Source organism: Patella vulgata, chromosome 9 (assembly GCF_932274485.2).
Source record: "Patella vulgata chromosome 9, xgPatVulg1.2, whole genome shotgun sequence".
NCBI lineage: Eukaryota > Metazoa > Mollusca > Gastropoda > Patellidae > Patella > Patella vulgata.
Window position 1 is genome coordinate 15,199,218 of NC_065887.2, and position 19,410 is coordinate 15,218,627.

The 19,410-nt window shown below is 35.7% G+C and overlaps 2 protein-coding genes across 11 annotated transcripts in view; both read right to left on the reverse strand.

Annotated features, from left to right (window-relative positions):
• Nucleotides 1-1,142: 1,142 nt before the first annotated feature.
• On the reverse strand, nucleotides 1,143-6,849 carry LOC126831626 (RNA-binding protein 48). Its single transcript, XM_050562207.2, has 5 exons — nucleotides 6,747-6,849; nucleotides 4,641-4,831; nucleotides 3,711-3,856; nucleotides 2,397-3,118; nucleotides 1,143-2,045 (listed from the first exon to the last, which is right to left on the reverse strand). The coding sequence occupies exons 1-5, from the start codon at nucleotides 6,831-6,833 to the stop codon at nucleotides 2,004-2,006; spliced, it is 1,188 nt and encodes a 395-aa protein (XP_050418164.1). The 5' UTR covers nucleotides 6,834-6,849; the 3' UTR covers nucleotides 1,143-2,003.
• A 4,232-nt stretch (nucleotides 6,850-11,081) lies between these two features.
• The window catches only part of LOC126832585 (zinc finger CCCH domain-containing protein 10), a 69,131-nt gene continuing 60,802 nt past the window's right edge, over nucleotides 11,082-19,410 (reverse strand). For all 10 annotated transcript variants that reach the window (XM_050563424.1, XM_050563426.1, XM_050563425.2 and 7 more), the window contains 2 exons: nucleotides 17,762-19,189; nucleotides 11,082-13,275 (listed from right to left, as the gene is read on the reverse strand). In XM_050563424.1, coding sequence (XP_050419381.1) covers nucleotides 17,798-18,970 — 1,173 coding nt within the window. In that variant the 5' untranslated portion in view covers nucleotides 18,971-19,189 and the 3' untranslated portion in view covers nucleotides 11,082-13,275; nucleotides 17,762-17,797. The remainder of the gene's footprint in view (nucleotides 13,276-17,761; nucleotides 19,190-19,410) is intronic.

The following is a 19,410-nucleotide window of genomic DNA, read 5'->3' on the forward strand; positions in this document are numbered from 1 at the left end:
AATATGTGTTTTGTTATTAAAATGACAATGCTTATTTAATATGCTGAAAAGATTTTTTGAATTTTGTTTTTTGGGCATTTGGGAGAAACAGGGTCTCTGTGAGTAAGGTGCTGGATCAATAACCAGGAGATCCAAGGTTCAATCCAGGTGTTGGCCAAGAAAGTTCCTCAGGATATTCCAGTGATGTAAGGTGGAGGGCCTCGTAAGGAACAGCATCTAGCTGTTTGGATGGGATAGAAAAAAAAGTCTGTGTACACCTCACATTGTGCATAAAACCCCTTGAAGATTAGAATTAAACTGCAAAATGTCAAACAAGCACACTGCATTAGGCCTGGTTGGAGCAGAAAAGTAGGACGTTAAATTTCATTTTTCGTGGATTTGATGAAAGAAAGATATGAGATTTAATTTTCCTGGGGATTCGGTTGCATTTCTGATCTCAAGGTCTGTCGTTGAGTTGGTTGGCTGGCTGGCTGGCTGGCATGGTTTCGATAGGTAACAAGGAGTAGTGTTGACTGCCCAACCTTGTAGGGTTTCTCTGGGTCGTCTAATTCTAAGGTTTTTAAGAGTTTTCCCATACCAGTATTTATATTTCCTGAAGCCTGTACCAGTACATTGATCCAAGGCCGAATCATTTACCTTCCCCAAAACACAATCATATCTCTGCCCTATCTATGACTTATGTCCATAAATTATCACCTATCAAATGTATTATGTTGGCAAAAAATTCCAAACTATCGACATGTTTTAAGATAGTTTTATCAAAAAACTTTGAAGGTTCAGAAAAAATAAAAACAAAACAGTGTCTTATCTTAATAACTCTTCCCTGGCAGTCAACCATCAAAAATGATAGTAAAATGGTCTGACATTTCAGACTAGTTGTCACAGCTGTTCTTGCAATCTCCCCCTTACAGACAAATTAGTTTTACATTTTGCCAAACTCGTTCCCCAGACATTGATTTAAAAAATTTTGGAAAAACATATTGATGCTTTAAAATAACACTTGATGTTGTTTTGAAAGTACAAAATCTAAGATTTGCAGATAAAATTGCAAAAGGAGTTCAATAAATGAATCTTCCTTAACAAGAGTTATACCCCTTTGACTGCAAGCACCCACATAGATGTAATCTTTTGATCCACACTGTCTCACATATAAAAAAACATTATTTTTATTGAAACAAATACAGACATATACATGTCTTTATATAAATATTATAACAAAACAATACAAAACGAAAAATGTTGATGCAGTCAGACATTCTCTGAAAACTCTGTTCTCTGAAAACTCTGTCCGTTACAAGAGAAATTCTGAGAATAAATAAGCTATAACATGCTAATGGCTGAATTCAATGCAACAAAATTTAATTTTTCCAATAAATATCAATTAACAGACTTACTAAGTTGATTATAGTCAAGGTAAATCACATGACTTGTAATTCTAGTCAACATGTGTTATATATATCAACAAGATATGGTCATGTTTAAGGTTCATGGGTTGAGAGTGATTAGTGATGATGATGATGATGATGATGCAATCTGATTAAAACACAGATCCTATTTCGTTTCGTTTTTTATAGTTCAAAATTTTGTTTTACCTGTCTTCACAAAACCAGGATCTGGAAGAGTTGTTATATAACAGGTGTTCTAGTTGATGTGAGGAATTAGCCAATGAAACGGTCTGTTATGGTGAGTTCTTGGTGTGCTGTGCACGGAACTGCGGGTAAACCCCTAGAACCGCCAATGTTGATTGATTAATCAATGTCTGATGTCATAGGGTCAAAAGCTGCTCATATTACTCCTGACACAACCTCCCAGTACAACTGGTCAGATCATCATGTAGTGAAGGCCATCGAAATATAGATCTGTATTTAATCAGATTGATGATGCTGATGATGATGATGATGATTAATGTCTATAAGCATTTATTGCTTTGTTTTTGTGGTATATCAGGATGAATAATCACAGTAGAATAAAGGTTTATTTAATAATTCTGTTCCAAATATACTTCATTTCATTTTCTTCTTTTTCACTGGAGGAGCATCTGAAAACTGAAAAAAAAGGTTGTCTTTACTATCAGTACATTTAATTTTATATCAATGCAAAACGGTATTGTTCATTCCTCATTACACCTTAAAAAGTGTCAGAAATGTAGACAACAGCTAAATAATCAGGAATATTTCGACCATATCCTTAACATTTGTGGGGAACTGGTTTATAATTTTCTAGCGAGAATTTTATACACTGTCTGCTACTTAATGACGAGTATAATGCTGCAAATAGAGCGGACGTGAGACAGTGGCAACATTCACCATTTGACAACAAACTAATAGTATTACATTATTGGTAGGGGTCAATTTAAACTTGACAACATACTTGAATTTAATCACCATTTTTATTACCTTAGAAACTTGTTTTCTGATATCCTTAACAGATGTCTGGACAGATAACTCGGTTTCTTTTGGCATAGTTAGTGTTTTTAACTCTTTGGGAGTTTCCACATCTTGTGATTTACCCAAAGTGAAGGCATTTTTTCTGATATTTCTGTTGACTTCATCTTTGTCTTTTTTTGTGCCATTTTCCACAGGGACAGTCTTCTTTATGGCTTGACGGGGAATAAATTTAGTCGCTGAGTATTTATTTTTGTAGTCTTTAACAATGAGTCCTTTCACAATCTTTGAATCACTGTTAGTGTCACTGGATGATTTTTCTGACTGTATTTGATCAGCCTTGTTAGCAGACTTGTGTTCATTGTGGGAAGGCAGTACGATGGACTGAACCATGGTATTCTGTTGGGAGGGGTATGACAGTGGGATGTGTTGGGGAGGAGGTAGCATAGATATAGACCGATTATGTTGAATCTCTGCCTGCACAGATTCTGAATAAGGTATTGTCACTGCTGGCACGGATTCTGAATAAGGTATTGTCACTGCTGGCAAAGAGGGATTTATTTTTTCAACATGTGTGTCAGTTATGTTTATTTGTAATGGATCCTGGTGATACGGAAACTTATTAATTGGATTTTGTGTCTGATTTTTGTCTGTTGATGTTGACATAGATTTATTTTGTTTAAATTCCTTTTTACTGAATTTGGTTGATCGGTTACTCTGTGGACTAAGACCAGCTGAAAGAGAAACAGAAATACAATGATAGGATGAAATGAGAAGAAGGTATGGAAGTCCAGGGATCTCATTTCAGTCATATTCACCAGTCTTGACTGACCAGCAGTGAAATTTACCGACTGACAGTGGTATTGGGTAGTCATATTCACCAGTCTTAACTGACTAGCAGTGAAATTGACTGACTGACAGTGGTATTGCGTAGTCATATTCATCAGTCTTGACTGACTAGCTGTGAAATTTACTGACTGACAGTGGTATTGCGTAGTCATATTCACCAGTCTTGACTGACTAGCTGTGAAATGGGCCAGCTGACAGAGGTATCGGGAAGTCATATTCGCCAGTCTTGACTGACTGATGTGAAATTGACCAACTGACAGTGGTATTGGGCAGTCATATTCACCAGTCTTGACTAACTAGCAGTGAAATTGACTGACTGACAGTGGTATTGGATAGCATTCCCAAATGGGTAAATCATCCTGTCTGATGGAAGGAGCAGAGACTTCATTCTTCATGCTTAACACACTTTTGAAATTATGAAAAGAGGGGTAGGTTGTGTGCAGATTACTAATATTTTAAAAGAGATTTGACACCCACCATTCTGACGTATTTTTGCTGCTACTGTTTTTCTCCGATCTTGTAGTTTCTCTCTGGTGTCTTGTACCGTTTCATATTCTGGTGCATAACAAACATGGAGTACTCCACCGAAAAAAGATTTGTCATCCAGTTTTATTTTAGCAACCCTAAATGGAACAAAACAATCAAAACGTTAATTAAAGGAAAACTTCAGCCATTGAAGGTTTTTTCTATTCATTATCTTGTATTATGGTCTGGTGTCTACTAGTATGAGTTTCACAAGCCTGGGACCCCACAATATTCAAATAACAATAAAGCTTATCTTTATAACTATTGCTGGGTATTGTCACTGCAGTCACGAAACAATACTTATTGCGATTCAGGTGCTACAAATCATAACCAGGTCAATATTTACCAAGAAAACAACAGGATAAAGGAATAATTGATATTTTTAGGTCTGCTGATGTCGATGAAATAAAAATGTTTTATATCAATAAGGACCAGAAGAACTTAAGAGTATTTGTCTGATAATGTGTGACGTCGATAATTAAGAGTGACAGGTTTGCTTACTAAAGCGGCAAAAGCAAAGAATCGCGATACATCGATTGATTCAGCATCTTGCGATTAAATACGCAAATCGTGAGAAGGTGAATTGCAATACAGCGATTCAACAATATATCATGCAAGCACTATTTATCGCCAGAAGTAAATTGACATGATTATCAAACTACAAAATAAATTATCTTGTACATAATGCTAAGACAAATAGATACATAGGGCATTCATTTTCCTAATCAGTGAACCAGTGCCATATTAACTAAGCCACCATGGCTTCCTAGCTCCAGTAGGTGAGCCATATTAACTAAGCCACCATGGCTTCCTAGCTCCAGTAAGTGAGTGGGGCAACTTTAACATCATTTATTAGTAATAATTATATTTTATAATACTAACCGAGCTGATTGTATCCGTTCATACTGGAATAAGTACACCAATGTGAATTCATCAGATGGATAATCATCTAATGGCCAGTATGTTTCTAAAACTCCAAACTCACAACATAATTTAACAAGATCATCTTGAGCACCTACTGCTGGTACACCTTGTATTAAAATATAACACGATTCCTGTGCTACTGTATAAACCTGAAATATGAAAAACATATATTCCCCTCTTTATTTTGGCAACTTGTAGGTCAAATAATAAAAAAAATTATTATGGGCATTTAAGAAAAAATTATAAGAATTGCAAATAGACTTAATTTTCTAGAAGGCTGACAGCTACTTGTATAACTTTTAGAAAATTTCTTGATAGCCCTTGTCCAAGTCAATGACCCTACCTTTAATTAAAGAATGCTTTATTGGCCATCAGATCTTTCAATATGGCTTCCATAATTTCAAAAGTGACCATATTTTAGTAAATCTGTCAAATTTGTTTATTTTGTTTGTAGAATGAATGAATGACTTGGAGTTTAATGTCCTATTTTTCTGCTCTAACCAGTCAAATGAAGATGGGTTGTTAATAGAAATTAAGTAATAATCGTGTTTCTATCGTTCAAAACTGACAACTGCAAGTTCAAGTTCTGCCAGTGATGACATGGAACACAATCTTTAAACCAGTCTGGCTTCTAGAAATAGGTTGACAGGGTTTTTTTTATATATACTTCAGTAAATTAAAGGTTAAAAAGTCTCCACAATGCTTTACTATAGAGTATAAACCCACATGTAGCCTACAACTTTGATACTAGTCAACATGTGTCAAAATATATATAGGCCCAATTTATCAGAAGCTGGGAAAGAAACTATTGCACAGTGTCTTTGTGTCTGTTGAATAGTCAATCAGTCCTTGGAAACCTGGGCCAAGGACTGGGGAATGCCAAGAAATGCACAGTTTTGCGCATTGGAAGCAAAAAGCCACATTTCTACACAATTGGTGACCACATCCTCCAACAGACATCGGAAGCTCCGTACCTTGGCATTACTATTTCTGAGGACCTTAAATGGAAATCTAGCACCACAAAAACAGCGAAGAAAGCAAACTGTTCTCTAGGCTTTATCATCAGGAATCTAAAACATTGTCCATCAGCATGCAGACGAACTGCCTATCTGTGTCTGGTTAGATCCATCCTTGAGTATGGAGCAACAATCTGGGACCCATTCATACAGGAGGACATTGCGAAACTCGAACGGGTCCAGAGAAGGGCTGCAAGATTTTTTGCTGGTGACTTTCACTCACGAGAAGAGGGTTGTGTCAGCAAAATGTTTAGGGACACAAGCCTTTCACCGCTCACAGAATGCCGGCGCATGCTACGTCTTGTGATATTCTATAAAGTGGTCGAGGGGAAAATACTTTCATTGCCCCCTCAGGAATTTATTACACCAATTGGAAATAAACGCAGGATTAAGACTCAAGATTTCAGTGACTTTGACCATCAAAACCCTGTGGAGAAGTTCTCATTTAACAATTCCAAATGCTTTAAAATCCAAACAACTAAAATATCACTCTTTCGCAACTCGTTCTTTAACAAAACAACTTTAGACTGGAACCACCTACAAGATACATCAATGCATTGCACCACTGTTGAGAGCTTCAGAGAAACACTCACACTACAGAGCTACTAGAGCTGACACTCCTTTCCGGCACACTATATGTCCAGCAGGACCTTGCGCTGTATATCCACAGATACAGATAAATTATTACACTATAGGTACAGTCCAATCACTTGTGTAAATACGAATAGTGGTGCTAGCTTCGTAGTAAACAATACATTTGGAAGAATATTGGCCTACCGATAAGGATGTACTCAAACTATGCAACTCATTTATTATGAGTGGCATCTGCATACATGTGTATACATCACATGAAATAATGACAAATGTGAATGAGTTAGTCTAACCTATATAATTAAGACAAATTAACGTCAATGAAACGTTTTTATATCAATAATATATCTGCATCGTTTAAAAACATTACTTTATTCGTAAAAAGTACATTTATTTTATCTATTCATAGTTAAAAAGCAAAAATAAAACCTTCATCTACACATTTCGAATTCATTACCTTGACAGCTTTCGGCTGTTTCCCTTCTCGATAAGCGGGACGGGTTTGACAAATTTCTTGTCGAACGTGATGTATGGGCGCTGACATCTTGGAGCTGGCTCTATTGAAGTTAGCACTCTCTTCCCTCACACTATTTATAAACTCAAAAATTGAACCATTCTGTTTCACACACAGAGGTATTGCGAAAACCTTCACTGCTGTGCTGTGGAATTGAACGTGTGTGGATTTTCGTAGAGATACACACTCTTTATTTTAAAAATATTTTTTTTTAAAAAGAATATGGCTAAGAATATTCAAAATACAAAAACATGTCCACGTTTTGAACTGTGCTAAAAAAAAAAAAATAATTAATAAACGTAGTTGCCTCCCTTCAATAGTTCAACATTTCTCGTAACACACTCAAAATAAAAGTTCCACAGTGAAAAATTCTAGCTTCCAGTCGGTCAGACTACTTATAATTTTTATAATTGTTTGATGGGACTATATAGGACTCTAATGAAAATTCAATTTATTGTGAGACTGACTATAAAGACAAATGGCTCAGATTTATTTTAACAGTTCATAAATAGGACATAAATATATAAATTCCAATATAAAACCACCAGAAAGTAAATATTCAACGGAAACATTCAACAGTTAAGTTGTAAAGAAATGAAATAAAATGAAATGAAATGGGGTTTAACTTCCTCCTGTTCTGCTCGGAACTGGGCTAAAGAAGACGGGCATACGCCATACATGGGGGGGTTGGATGGCTGAATGGTCAGCGTGTGCGCGCTGTATCATGAAGTCTTTCATTGAGTCAACTGGCGTGGTTTCGATTCCCGGGTTGTACGTGACAAGGAGTAGGGTCGCCTGTCCAACCTCGTGGGTTTTCTCCGGGTCCCCCGGTTTCCTCCCACTGCTAAAGACCCCCTACGCGCAAGCGAATTATTGAAATAAAATTAAACCATACGTTAATCCCGAAATGACCTAGTTTGTGTCGAGTGGACGTTAAACACCCCCTCTCTCTCTCTCTCTCTCTACGCCATACATGATACAGATTGGCCCATGGTTGTATGCCTATACAATGTATCAGAACTCGGCGCGTCTTCGCCGACTGGTACACAAATGTTCATTGATTATTATACATTTACACCGGGCATTAGATTGTATACAAAATTTGAACTAAACCAGCCAAATGAAATAAAATTAAGGTGTCTAACGTCTTACTTTTCTGCACCAACCGCGCTCACTAACCAGGAGTGGTGCAGGGCGGAAAGTCTAGTCGTTCAGATGGGACGACAAACCGAGGTCCCGTGTACACGTTGGCGTGCATGTAGGCGGAAACGCCACTGTCCGGGAATAATGTTCCTCATCGCACACTGCATTAGTTTTCAAATTACCAGTTGTACAAAGGGGTTTAACGAATGGTAGTGTTTGATTGTTTCGATGATTGGGCGAGTATTGTATATATATATAATTATTGTATTTAACGTAGCATTATGGAAGGTTGGATAAAGAGCTGACAGTTCAAATTCTGAGCCGAGAAATACTAATTTCAATAACTCTGTAGCCTCGATTGTTATTGTTACCGTTGTTACGATAATAAATAAAGTCCCGATTATCCAATTTAACGGTTAATCATCAACGGCCGTGGATTCAAATCTAATGAAAATCAGATGGCATCGAAAGTTGATTATGGTCTTGTCTAGCTACGAGAACGAAGCTAAAAACGTTGAGATATACTGATGTGTTTGTTTTTAGCTACGATTGGATGCCTTTAGTTCCAAGTGGCAAACTCAATTTCTTTATTAATGCATGTAACATCTTTAAAATAGATAAGTTTATGATATTATGATTAATTAAACTTACAGAGGCCAATGTAGTGGCACAACTGTCGCCTAACTCCAAATATTCGCGTTTAAATTAATGAAGCGTTGTTTTTGCCTGACATTTCACCGCCATCGAAATCCATTCATAGTTACTGTGCTTTCGATTGTCCTTTTGATTGGCTGTTATAAAAGCCTTATATTTAGCCCCGCCTTCATGATGACAGCGTATCGTTTAAAAAAATGGCGGTCTTAGTAACGGCTTAACGCCTCGATTTTAAAAACGACGATTTGTACCCGTTTCAGGTAGGATTATATGCTTAATTGTAGTTGGGTGTTGTAGAAATATTATAAATAACAATAATCAATCGTTGTTTTGATTAAAACTATTGTCAATTTTGTTTTAAAATGCCGGGTGTGAATCGCTCCCGCGGGTGCAACGTTATAGGTAATGGCCTCATGTCTTATCTCGAAACACGGAGGGTTGAGAGATTAGGGTTTGTTATCTAGGTCTTGTCATGTTAATAAATTGATAGTTTACATACATGTAACATTCCAGGCCTAAAGAAAGACCTGTAATAGGCAGATTAGCTCTTGCATAATGTATTTTAATCTCTTTTTTTTGCGGGAGTTTTAATGCACCTTTGTTAACATATACTTTAATTATGCTACCTTAATTAGTTTAATTTTGTAGGAATAGTGAAGAACCTAACTAAATAACGTAAGTAAATATACTAGGCATTTTTTAAAAATGTGTCTGAATGGGCTATCTTGTATATTTTAGTTTGGTTTAAAGTCGAATTCTGCTTGTAAAAACTATCTAAAGATTTTGTAAACAATGTTAAGCTATGTTTAATGCTGCTATGTTGACAATTCATTTATTAACCGTTCTCAATAGAAACTATTTTGTTAATTGCTTCCTTGAAATCTGGATATTTTTGTGTATAACATTACAGCACCACTTCACATCACTTTAGACACAACTCGAACCTCACAAGAAGAAATACTTTATTACAGCTGTTCTCTGATTTATCCACTGTTTTAAATGGTGCTCGGGAATAAAATACTATTAACGAGGTGTCGAGGCAATCCTAAGATGATTTTACGGGGTGGTCACGAGGGAATGATAAAACTCAAGAAACTAACTTAACAACTACTTAAACACAATTAGCTTCAAATTTAATGTTGATTTTTCACCGACAGACTAACAGGAAAACTGGAATTATGCACACGATATTTTATTACGATGTCATTTTGAGCAATTGTTTGACGTGGCTTTTCGTACAATATATCACGAAATTTAAGACCAAGGACATCAGATTTTAAACCAAGAATTTGGATTTATTTGAAGACTTCAACTAAAATTTATGTGGTCTATTTAACAAAGATGAAAGCAAAAAACATTATTAGATTCGTGATCTCCATTTCAATTGCATACATCACTAACATTCGGCATTTATGGCAAGGTTTGGGGAGCTTTTGTGTGGAATTGTTCACCACAGAGTTCAACAAGAAATTGGACTTGCAAAACAGAAATAACAAAGCTCGAGAAGCTAAATTCGTGGGGACAGAACCCATGGTTTTCTTGTTACCAAAACCGATGCATCATCGGAATGAATTTTCGGTTTCCAACAATGGTTGAGCACAGAAACTGGATAAAATGGGGAATTTTCTGTAACCTGTATGATGACTTCTTCCCAAAATTTAAATGGGCATCCATTCAAGAAATGTTATAGTTTTTGGCAGGTGCTTGATGATACTATTTCACTATTGGGTATTACAATTTTCCTATGACTCATTATTTAGCCTTTGTAGCTGCAATTCTGGTATTTCATTACATAAAGATAGGTTGCCAGTCAATCAATAGATAGTGCATGTTTATTCTTTTGCAGGTAACTGAGCCTGTACAATACACTAATACATGATCATGGGTATTTATCAGAAATAATTAATCCCAGCCTTAAGGACTTTAGCAGTTTAGCTGAACCATTGAAATTCAATAGGCTTCTTTGTCTGAAGGGCATTGCAAACCAATTAGATGGTGACTTCAGGAACTATGAGCTTACACAAGTGTTTATCATAAATTGTTGAATTACTTCCCAAGCGCTTTCTGGCATTATTGAAATATACCATTAGTCATTTTTTTTGACAAAAATTCATAAATAATTATATTGAAATTAATTCCAACATATGGGAATTTACCATCTTTTCAAAGCACACTATGAATTTTATGCCTTGTGGGGAACCAAAACAATATTACTAAATAGCAGTCTTTGAGTGACAGCTGACAGCAGGGTGCTCGGACACTATTTAACATGCGAGAAACTAATCATCTTATCTCACATAAAGCACCGGGCGCCACAGTCATTTTTGCCCTGTTGCTAGTGGTCCTATTGCCTAAAATTTCAGAATGTAACAAATCAAGAAGTCACCCCCTATTTTGGAACCAACACCCTCCAGTATTAAATGTTGACTCAACAAGGCATTACTTTTACTAAGATTATTTTTTTTTAAAACTAAGTCAGTGTTATTGTAGCAATCATTTATTCAAGTATAGTATTGCTACAAGTTATCATATTTTTTTCATCAAGATGCAAACAAAAAATAAGCTTTCTAAAAAAACTTAATAAGAAAAGCAAAACACATGGGGAAAAAAATCTTCTTTTCCATAAGACTGCTTTTAAACTAAAAGTAGTAATACATAACCATTAGTGATCAAAGCAAATTCCGTTAAATTACAAAAATATAAACTTCAAAGATATAACATTTGTTCAAAAGTTGGTTAAACTTTGAAATTAACTATATGAACCATATACAAGAGTTGTTGAAATTGAAACTTTGAAATATAACTATGAACTTTAAGCAATTTAAAGAGACTTCAGTGTACATTGATTTCTTTAAATTGCATTTAACTACTTAACTTTCCTTGGAATTAAAAACATGTACCAAGACCATTTTTTGTACACTCAAATTTGCTTGTCAACACATAATATGAAATTCAAAAGAGTATCAAAACCCTAAAATCTGGGGGCTTTTTTGTAACATAATGTGTTATAGAGATTTCCGTTATCAAATGGAGAATGTTGACTTATATGGGTTTTATTTTAATAATTATATAAAATTAGTACTTAGTATTTAACAAGTAAATATATATGTATATATACATACACACCCACATGACACGTGTGCTGCACACCTTGTATCTATATTATCATAACCTTGCTCTGTTACGCTTGCACAGTTAATCAAAATAAGAGTGAAAAGGATTTTGTGAATTTTCATAGTTTAGATAAACACCATTTACATCAAAATGTTCACAGATCCCGATGTTCAATGTCAATGGAACATTTTAAGTAATAACATCTTGAAGACAGATGCAACTCATGTAACGCAAACATCGCATGCCTCTCAATGGATTTCATGAACTGAACTTAATATTAAGATTATTCAATTTGAGGGGAGAAATTTTGTTTCTATTTTCGTTTGCCCTATACAATAAAGATTTTAAAAAAAGTAACATGAACAATAACATTTCTCATCCACAGAGAAAAATAATTCCAATTTATTAAAACTTGATGAAAAAGATCAAAATAACCCAACTTTAGTAAAATCATTTATAACAAATTATTCATCATAAACATTTGAAAAATCTGATATGATGAGTAAAAAGATAGCAACACATTGAAATCTGCATCAAAGAACACATTTTAAATATATATATATTGCTCTTTTGTAATTACTAATATTGTCAATAAACCATACAACACCACAAATTTTCTATAAAGGTATTTACAGTCATTCTTGGAAATCCATTGTATCGTAACCTTTTTTGCACCTCAGGGTTACCATTTTAATAATTAATGCAGAGAGTTTAAGTGATTTGATCGGCTACTACTGATTTAGTATATTATTGCAGATCAAACAATTTAAAGTGATTTAATTGGTTGTTGATTGAACAGATGATATCAACCTGGTATAGATGTAATCCCTGGTGACTACCATGCTCTATATAGACACTTCAAATTTTAGAACTGACTCTTGCTTACTCTGAGGTAGTATAGAAATTAATGTCAATTGGCTGTAAGAATGAATTATTTTTAATGAAGGTTTTCATGCTCATTTTTCAACATCAACTTGTTTTTCTAAAATATATTGCTCATAAATTTCTCTACATGCTATAATAAGAAGGCATACTATATATGTATGCATTGTGAATCGGTTCCTCAGTGACAGATTTCTGTGCTATCAAGGATAACCATAGGTTTGTGCCGTTGTCAACTTCTCTTTCTGGTTCCTGGACTTCACCAATTCCATATTATCACAGAACTCTGCAAGATTTTCTGAATTCCACAACATGCCAACACTCTATATACATAAATATACATATACTTTGTGAAATCATCAGTAACAGCTCTGTGCTACTAAACGGAAAATCAGTGGGTGATCTCGTTGTTAATTTAACTCTCCTCTCGGTTTCTTTTACAACTTTACCAATTATTGGTCACACAGAGTTTATGTAGAGTTTCAGAATCAGAATTCCACAACTTGGCAAGAAGTTTTGTGGGTGGTAATTCAACTAACTTTGTACACATGGTAAATACATTTGTCTGTCATGACGAGATGAATCTTTCTCATGTTCGGTAGATTAACTGCTTCAACAATATCCAAGTTTATAGTTGGGTGCATAGTTATATGTTTATGTCTGTCCATAACTTGGTAACCTGGAATAACAAATTATCGAATAATTACTCCAAAGTTTTACATGTTAATAAACAATATAAAGATCAAGAATCATACATTTCTCTTAAAGGGCCACCAACCGATAGGTTGTAAACTCATTGCTTCTAAGTTAGGTTGTAAACTCATTGCTTCTAAGTTATATTTAAGTCTTGATTGCTCCAGACCAAATTGACAACAACAACATATATTGGTCTCTACAAAATAACATCAATGATGTACTTGGTAAACTCATTGTTTCTACGTTATATTTAAGTCTTAATTGCTCCAGCCCAAATTGACAACAACAAATTGGTCTCAATGAAATAACATCAATGATGTTCATGGTAAAGTCATATTTAGTGTTGATGGCCCCAGCCCAAATTGACTACAGCCATTGGCCTGGACAAAATAGCATCAATTGTTGATCTAGGAACAAATCCTTATTGAAAGGTTGAGGTCATTTTCCCTTTCAATCAATGTCGCTAGAGAATTTAGATTCTGTCAATTTTAGCAAAATGAATTAAGATGGAGACAAAAATGGTTTTCAACGATCTCAACAATAATATTTTAGGCTGGAACACCTCTTTCCCATTTTTATTGGTTACAAATTACACGTATGTAAATCCACCCACCCAAACTATACAAATATTTTCTGTTTGCATTATTTACGACTTTGCTGGGACTCAATATCTGACATCACATTATCATACAGATGTTATTATAAGCAACAATTAGCACCAGAATTACCATGCTAACAGGAAATAAAGGTGTAGTGCATCTCATTTAAATCTGTAAATTAAATATGCATTCGACTGATCAGCCAATGTTTTTCTACATTTCACATTTCAGAATGAGATTTTTTCCTAAGACTTGACTCGGCAAAACTGTTTTGAAAGGAATGAATGTCACAACTTTGTACATTCAGAGTTGGTATCTCCTAATCACATACAACCTTAATTCTTGCAAGCTAGGCTTATGATGTTCACAAGTAAATATTCCTTAACCACTTTGAGTAAACAATCTTCATCCAAAACAAGCCAACAGTGAGGCTGATGTCCCCCGCCGAAATTGCAAAATAAATAGATGACACATATTAATTAATCGCACATTTATTTTTTTCACTAAGTTTCATCACTCTCTATCAGATAGAATCAAGATTATCTTGTCCCAAACCATCGACAAATGAAATCGATTAGCTCTGCTTAGCTTCAGCTCGAAATGTTAATTATTGAACTCAGTCAAGACATTCACCTAATGAACATCTACATCAAGTTTAAACATTCACCTAATAGACACCTATGCCAAGTTTGAACATTCTACCTCAATTAGAAGGAGAGTTATTGTGTTCCAAAGTTTCTACCAATCAAATTGCTTATCACTCTGCTTACCCTCAGCAAAAAATGTTCATTATCGAACTTAGTTAAGGTATTCATATAATAAATCTATACACCAAGTTTCATCAATCTCACTTAATTAGAACTAAAGTTATCGTGTCCCAAAGCATCAACCAATCAAATTGCTTATCTCTGCTTACCCTAAGCAGAAAATGCTCATCTTCGAACTCCATCAAGGCATTGACCTAATCAACACATACACCAAGTTTGAACATTCTAGCTCAATTAGGAAGAGAGTTATCGTGCCCCAAAGTATCAACCAATCAAATTGCTTATCTCTGCTTACCCTAAGCGGAAAATGCTCATCTTCGAACTCCATCAAGGCATTGACCTAATAAACACATACACCAAGTTTGAACATTCTAGCTCAATTAAAAGTTATCGTGTCCCAAAGCATCAACCAATCAAATTGCTTATCTCTGCTTACCCTAAGCGGAAAATGCTCATCTTCGAACTCCATCAAGGCATTGACCTAATCAACACATACACCAAGTTTGAACATTCTAGCCCAATTAGGAAGAGAGTTATCGTGTCCCAAAGCATCAACCAATCAAATTGCTTATCTCTGCTTACCCTAAGCGGAAAATGCTCATCTTCGAACTCCATCAAGGCATTGACCTAATAAACACATACACCAAGTTTGAACATTCTAGCTCAATTAGGAAGAGAGTTATTGTGTCCCAAAAAGTGTGACGGACAGACAGACGGACGGACAGACAGACGGACAGACAGACGGACGGACAGACGGACAGACAGACGGACAGACAGACAGACGGACGAACCCATTTTAATAGTCCCCTGCTTTCTTCGAAAGGCGGGGGACAAAAAGTGCTAATTGTGTTTTAAAAGTTAAATTCTTTGAAATTAATTGACAGTTAAATTTGAGTGAAATGAGAGCCTTGGTAGAAACTGAACTGCTTCTTTCATATTTCAAGCTTTTAAAAAGTTCAACCTGTTTAAACGGAACAGAACTACTAATTGGACTGTATTGTTTGCTTTCCTCAATAATGATTATATAATCAAGTTTAGTATTTTAAAGTTTTCTGAAATGCTCTGAGACCGATATGCAGAGATTTCTTGGTAGGAAACGACTGGAAAGTTGACCCTTACAAGAACCATGAAAAACATTAGGTGAAGTACATGCAAGTCCTATTTAAGTTGTCCAACTATACAATAATGAAGGTAACTATTTATTAACAAAACTATACAGTTATATGGGACAACAATCACTGGTTTATTATACACAAGCACGACGTTTCGATAAGTATTCTCTTATCGTTATCATTGTGCTTGATAACGATAAGAGAATACTTATCGAAACGTGGTGCTTGTGTATAATAAACCAGTGATTGTTGTCCCATATAACTGTATAGTTTTGTTATGTTTCAAATTGCTAAATGCCACTAAAGGATTATAACTATTTATTATTTGAGGAGACAGTTTGATACTGATCCTAACGTCACACAGAACAAGAAGTAATCAGTCTTGAGCTCGAATCTCTATAACGACACCTATATATAATCACTCTTAGCATGATTTACAACTCAATAAAACTATTAATGACCAAGCCCTATTAATGTATCCTTTAGGAAACAAAGTTTAACACAATCACTCAATGCCAGTAACTTATACATGTCTTGGGTGAAGTGTCAAAAGGGTGTATCTCGAGAAATTAGTCAAATACACTTTTTTTGCATTTTTAAACTCTCCCAATTAATATGCACATTTCTGTCTAAGCTGTGTATCTCTACACCAATTAGAACTGTTCTGGGTATCATGTGTCCAAATGTTTTATCTTGATTTGTGGTAATTTTGAAATGCAAAAGGTTCTATTTCTTAATCTTTAGAAATTCTTAGATACACCCTTTTGACACTTCACCCACCATGTGTATTCTCTTACAGTACATAACAATTGTGTCAAGGTGGCTTAATGTTCCACTTTTCTGCACCTTCCCAGAGAGAGAGAGAGAGAAATGTCCAATTTTATTTCAACAATGGGCTTGGGCGTAGGTGTCTTCAGCAGTGGGAGGAAACCAGAGGACCCCGAGAAAACCCATGAGGTTGGACAGGCGACCCTACTCCTTGTCACATACACACAGGGAATTGAAACCACCCCACTTGACTCAATGACAGACCTTCTGATCCAACGTGCACACATTAACCATTCGTTCCCAGGGCTAATCAAGATGGGCATACATGTATGAGAGAAATTTTGCCAAGACTGTGGCATTTCATTGAATTCCATCTGTCATACATGTAGGTTCTTTTATGAAGTCAAGGTGTACATGGCTTTCTTCCATTTGACCGACTAGATGCTGTTCTCTGCTAGGTCCTCTGTCTAGCCCTAGCCCTACTGACAAGGGGAAAAGAAAGGTCTAATATTAATTAAACTGTGCAGTTGGTCTTATGGTAAACTAAAGGTTACATGAAGCTATTGTTATCTACTGTACTTATATCAAGTTAATAAATAGATTTCATGTTTATAAATAGATTTCATGTTTATAAATAGATTTCATGTTTATAAATAGATTATATCGAGTCTTGGCAGTTATCGATTAAGAGTAAAGGACTGGTAGATAACTACATACATAATTATTTCTTGCTTTACATTAAATGAATTGAATCAAATTTCCAGATTCGAATATGACCCAAGATAATTATAGCCAATATCAAACAGAGAGTATTAACTTCTTGGCAGTGAACATTATTAAAGTATTACCGTAAATTTGTTGCGATAAACTTTGGTTGCTTCCGAAAAGTTTTTGTCTTTCAAAGAGAAAGAGAGTAGCAGAAGGATAGAAATACACTAATTTAATAGCTCCCCCACTCTTGCTAAAAGGCAGGGGGCAAAGAATGTCCAATCAGGATTCTAAACAAATATATAACATTCTATTTATTTTCTGGAATCATGAAATCACAACCTGTTCTATAACTGAAAATTGTCTTTATTCAATAGCTGGAACATCTAATGTATTTTGTAATAGGGAAAGCTAAAAAAAAAGGGTATTTTTTTCATGCATGGTGGCCGTTAGGTCATAAACAATAGATGTATATAAAATAACAACAGTAAGTATAATTTTCAATAGATACTTACTATATATAGTACTATTTACAGGCTAACAATCAAAGGTCAATGAGCTAGACTACTGGGAGCACCTGCCGCTGTTCTCATTGAGTGAGACATGATAGGATATGATACAAGAGGATTGCTCTGCTGCGCCGCGAAGCTCTGTGGAATGCTGCGTGTTAATGTACAACCGGTATGGAGGGTTTGCATGGAGATATTGCTCTGACCAAGCGACACTGGCACCATGGTTTGTGTCATGGAAACTGGCACCATAGAAGCATTGATAGTTGGGGTAACGTTAAGTCCTGCCCCTGAAGCCATACGCTGCGCTGTTTGCAAAGCATGCTGAGTGGCCAAGTCACTGTTCATGGAAATTTGCTGTGATATGGTTGGATTTAAATGACCAATCGAGTGTGCTGTTGCTTGCCCGCCTGGGTTTACTGTAGGTGTGAGTGTTTGTGTCACTGAATGAGTTAGATCGCCACTGGTCAGTGTCTGCACAGCATTCGCTTTGGACACACGATAGCGAGCATTTTGTTCTAGAAGCACTTCATTGGTTGCAGTCAAATCTGCTATCGTTTTCTTTAGTTCCTCGACCTTGCGACGCAACATTAAATTTTCTTCTTCTACGATATGATACGACATTGGACGATATCGTTCCTCGAATCCTGGGTAACTAACAAGGTCTACACGTCTTCTTTTTGCTGCAGGATATTCATAACGATCAAACCCTTCATATCTTTCTTCTTCGAAACGCTCATCAAAACGACTCTCGCGTTCGCTTATTCCGTTAGTTGTAAATTCACTCTTGACATGTCTGTATTTGCATTTGAGACCGCGGACACATTGTCCTTTTTGGAAATCTTTACAGATGGGTATATCAAACTTGGTAGTCTCGCCACCTCCGTATCCCATGGCAACAGCTTGTTGTAATCTAGGTGGCAGTACTCTAGTGGAGTAATAGCTCTCTTCTTCCTCACGCGTACAATGTAAGAATTTACAATTTGGTCGATGACATCCAGTGTTCTGGTAATCGTGGCAAAATACTATTTTCTGGCCAGATGAGTCCCGCGATTCGTTGGAGCTGGGATGACGGTACTTGCACCGCCTGCCTCGTTTACAGACATTGCGCAGAAAATCTCTACAAATATCATAGTCCTTTCCATTTGACTTTCCGTTATAGAAATTGTCCTCGCTTCCAGAATCACTATTATCGGACATTTTGGGATTTGTCATACAGTTAACTTAAGTAAGTTCCTGACAACAAAGAAATGGTGTTTAATCTAAGCTTTGAGGTTTTAACACAGTTAGTTACACTTCAAAGTCTGCAACTTAGCTTTTTAAAGTCTATGGCGCAATTACTGATCTCACGATCTGTGACCAGATGAACGCACGAACGCTGTTGCCACTATGCTGAGCTGTGAACAGTCAGGACTTTCTGTTAGCGACCACAATCTGAAAATAAAAAAACTTTTCTTTAGATACATGTCTTTAGAAATTTAATACATACGAGTACAAAAAAAGGAACAAGCCTTCAACCACAGCTTAGCGCAACTGCTGAAAAATAAAATTAAAAGGCACACTTATCAACAATAATGGTACTCTGGGACTGTATAAGGTCAGTACAAGAGAACAATTTTGGACTTATTGCCAAACATAGGCACACTGTAGCCGTT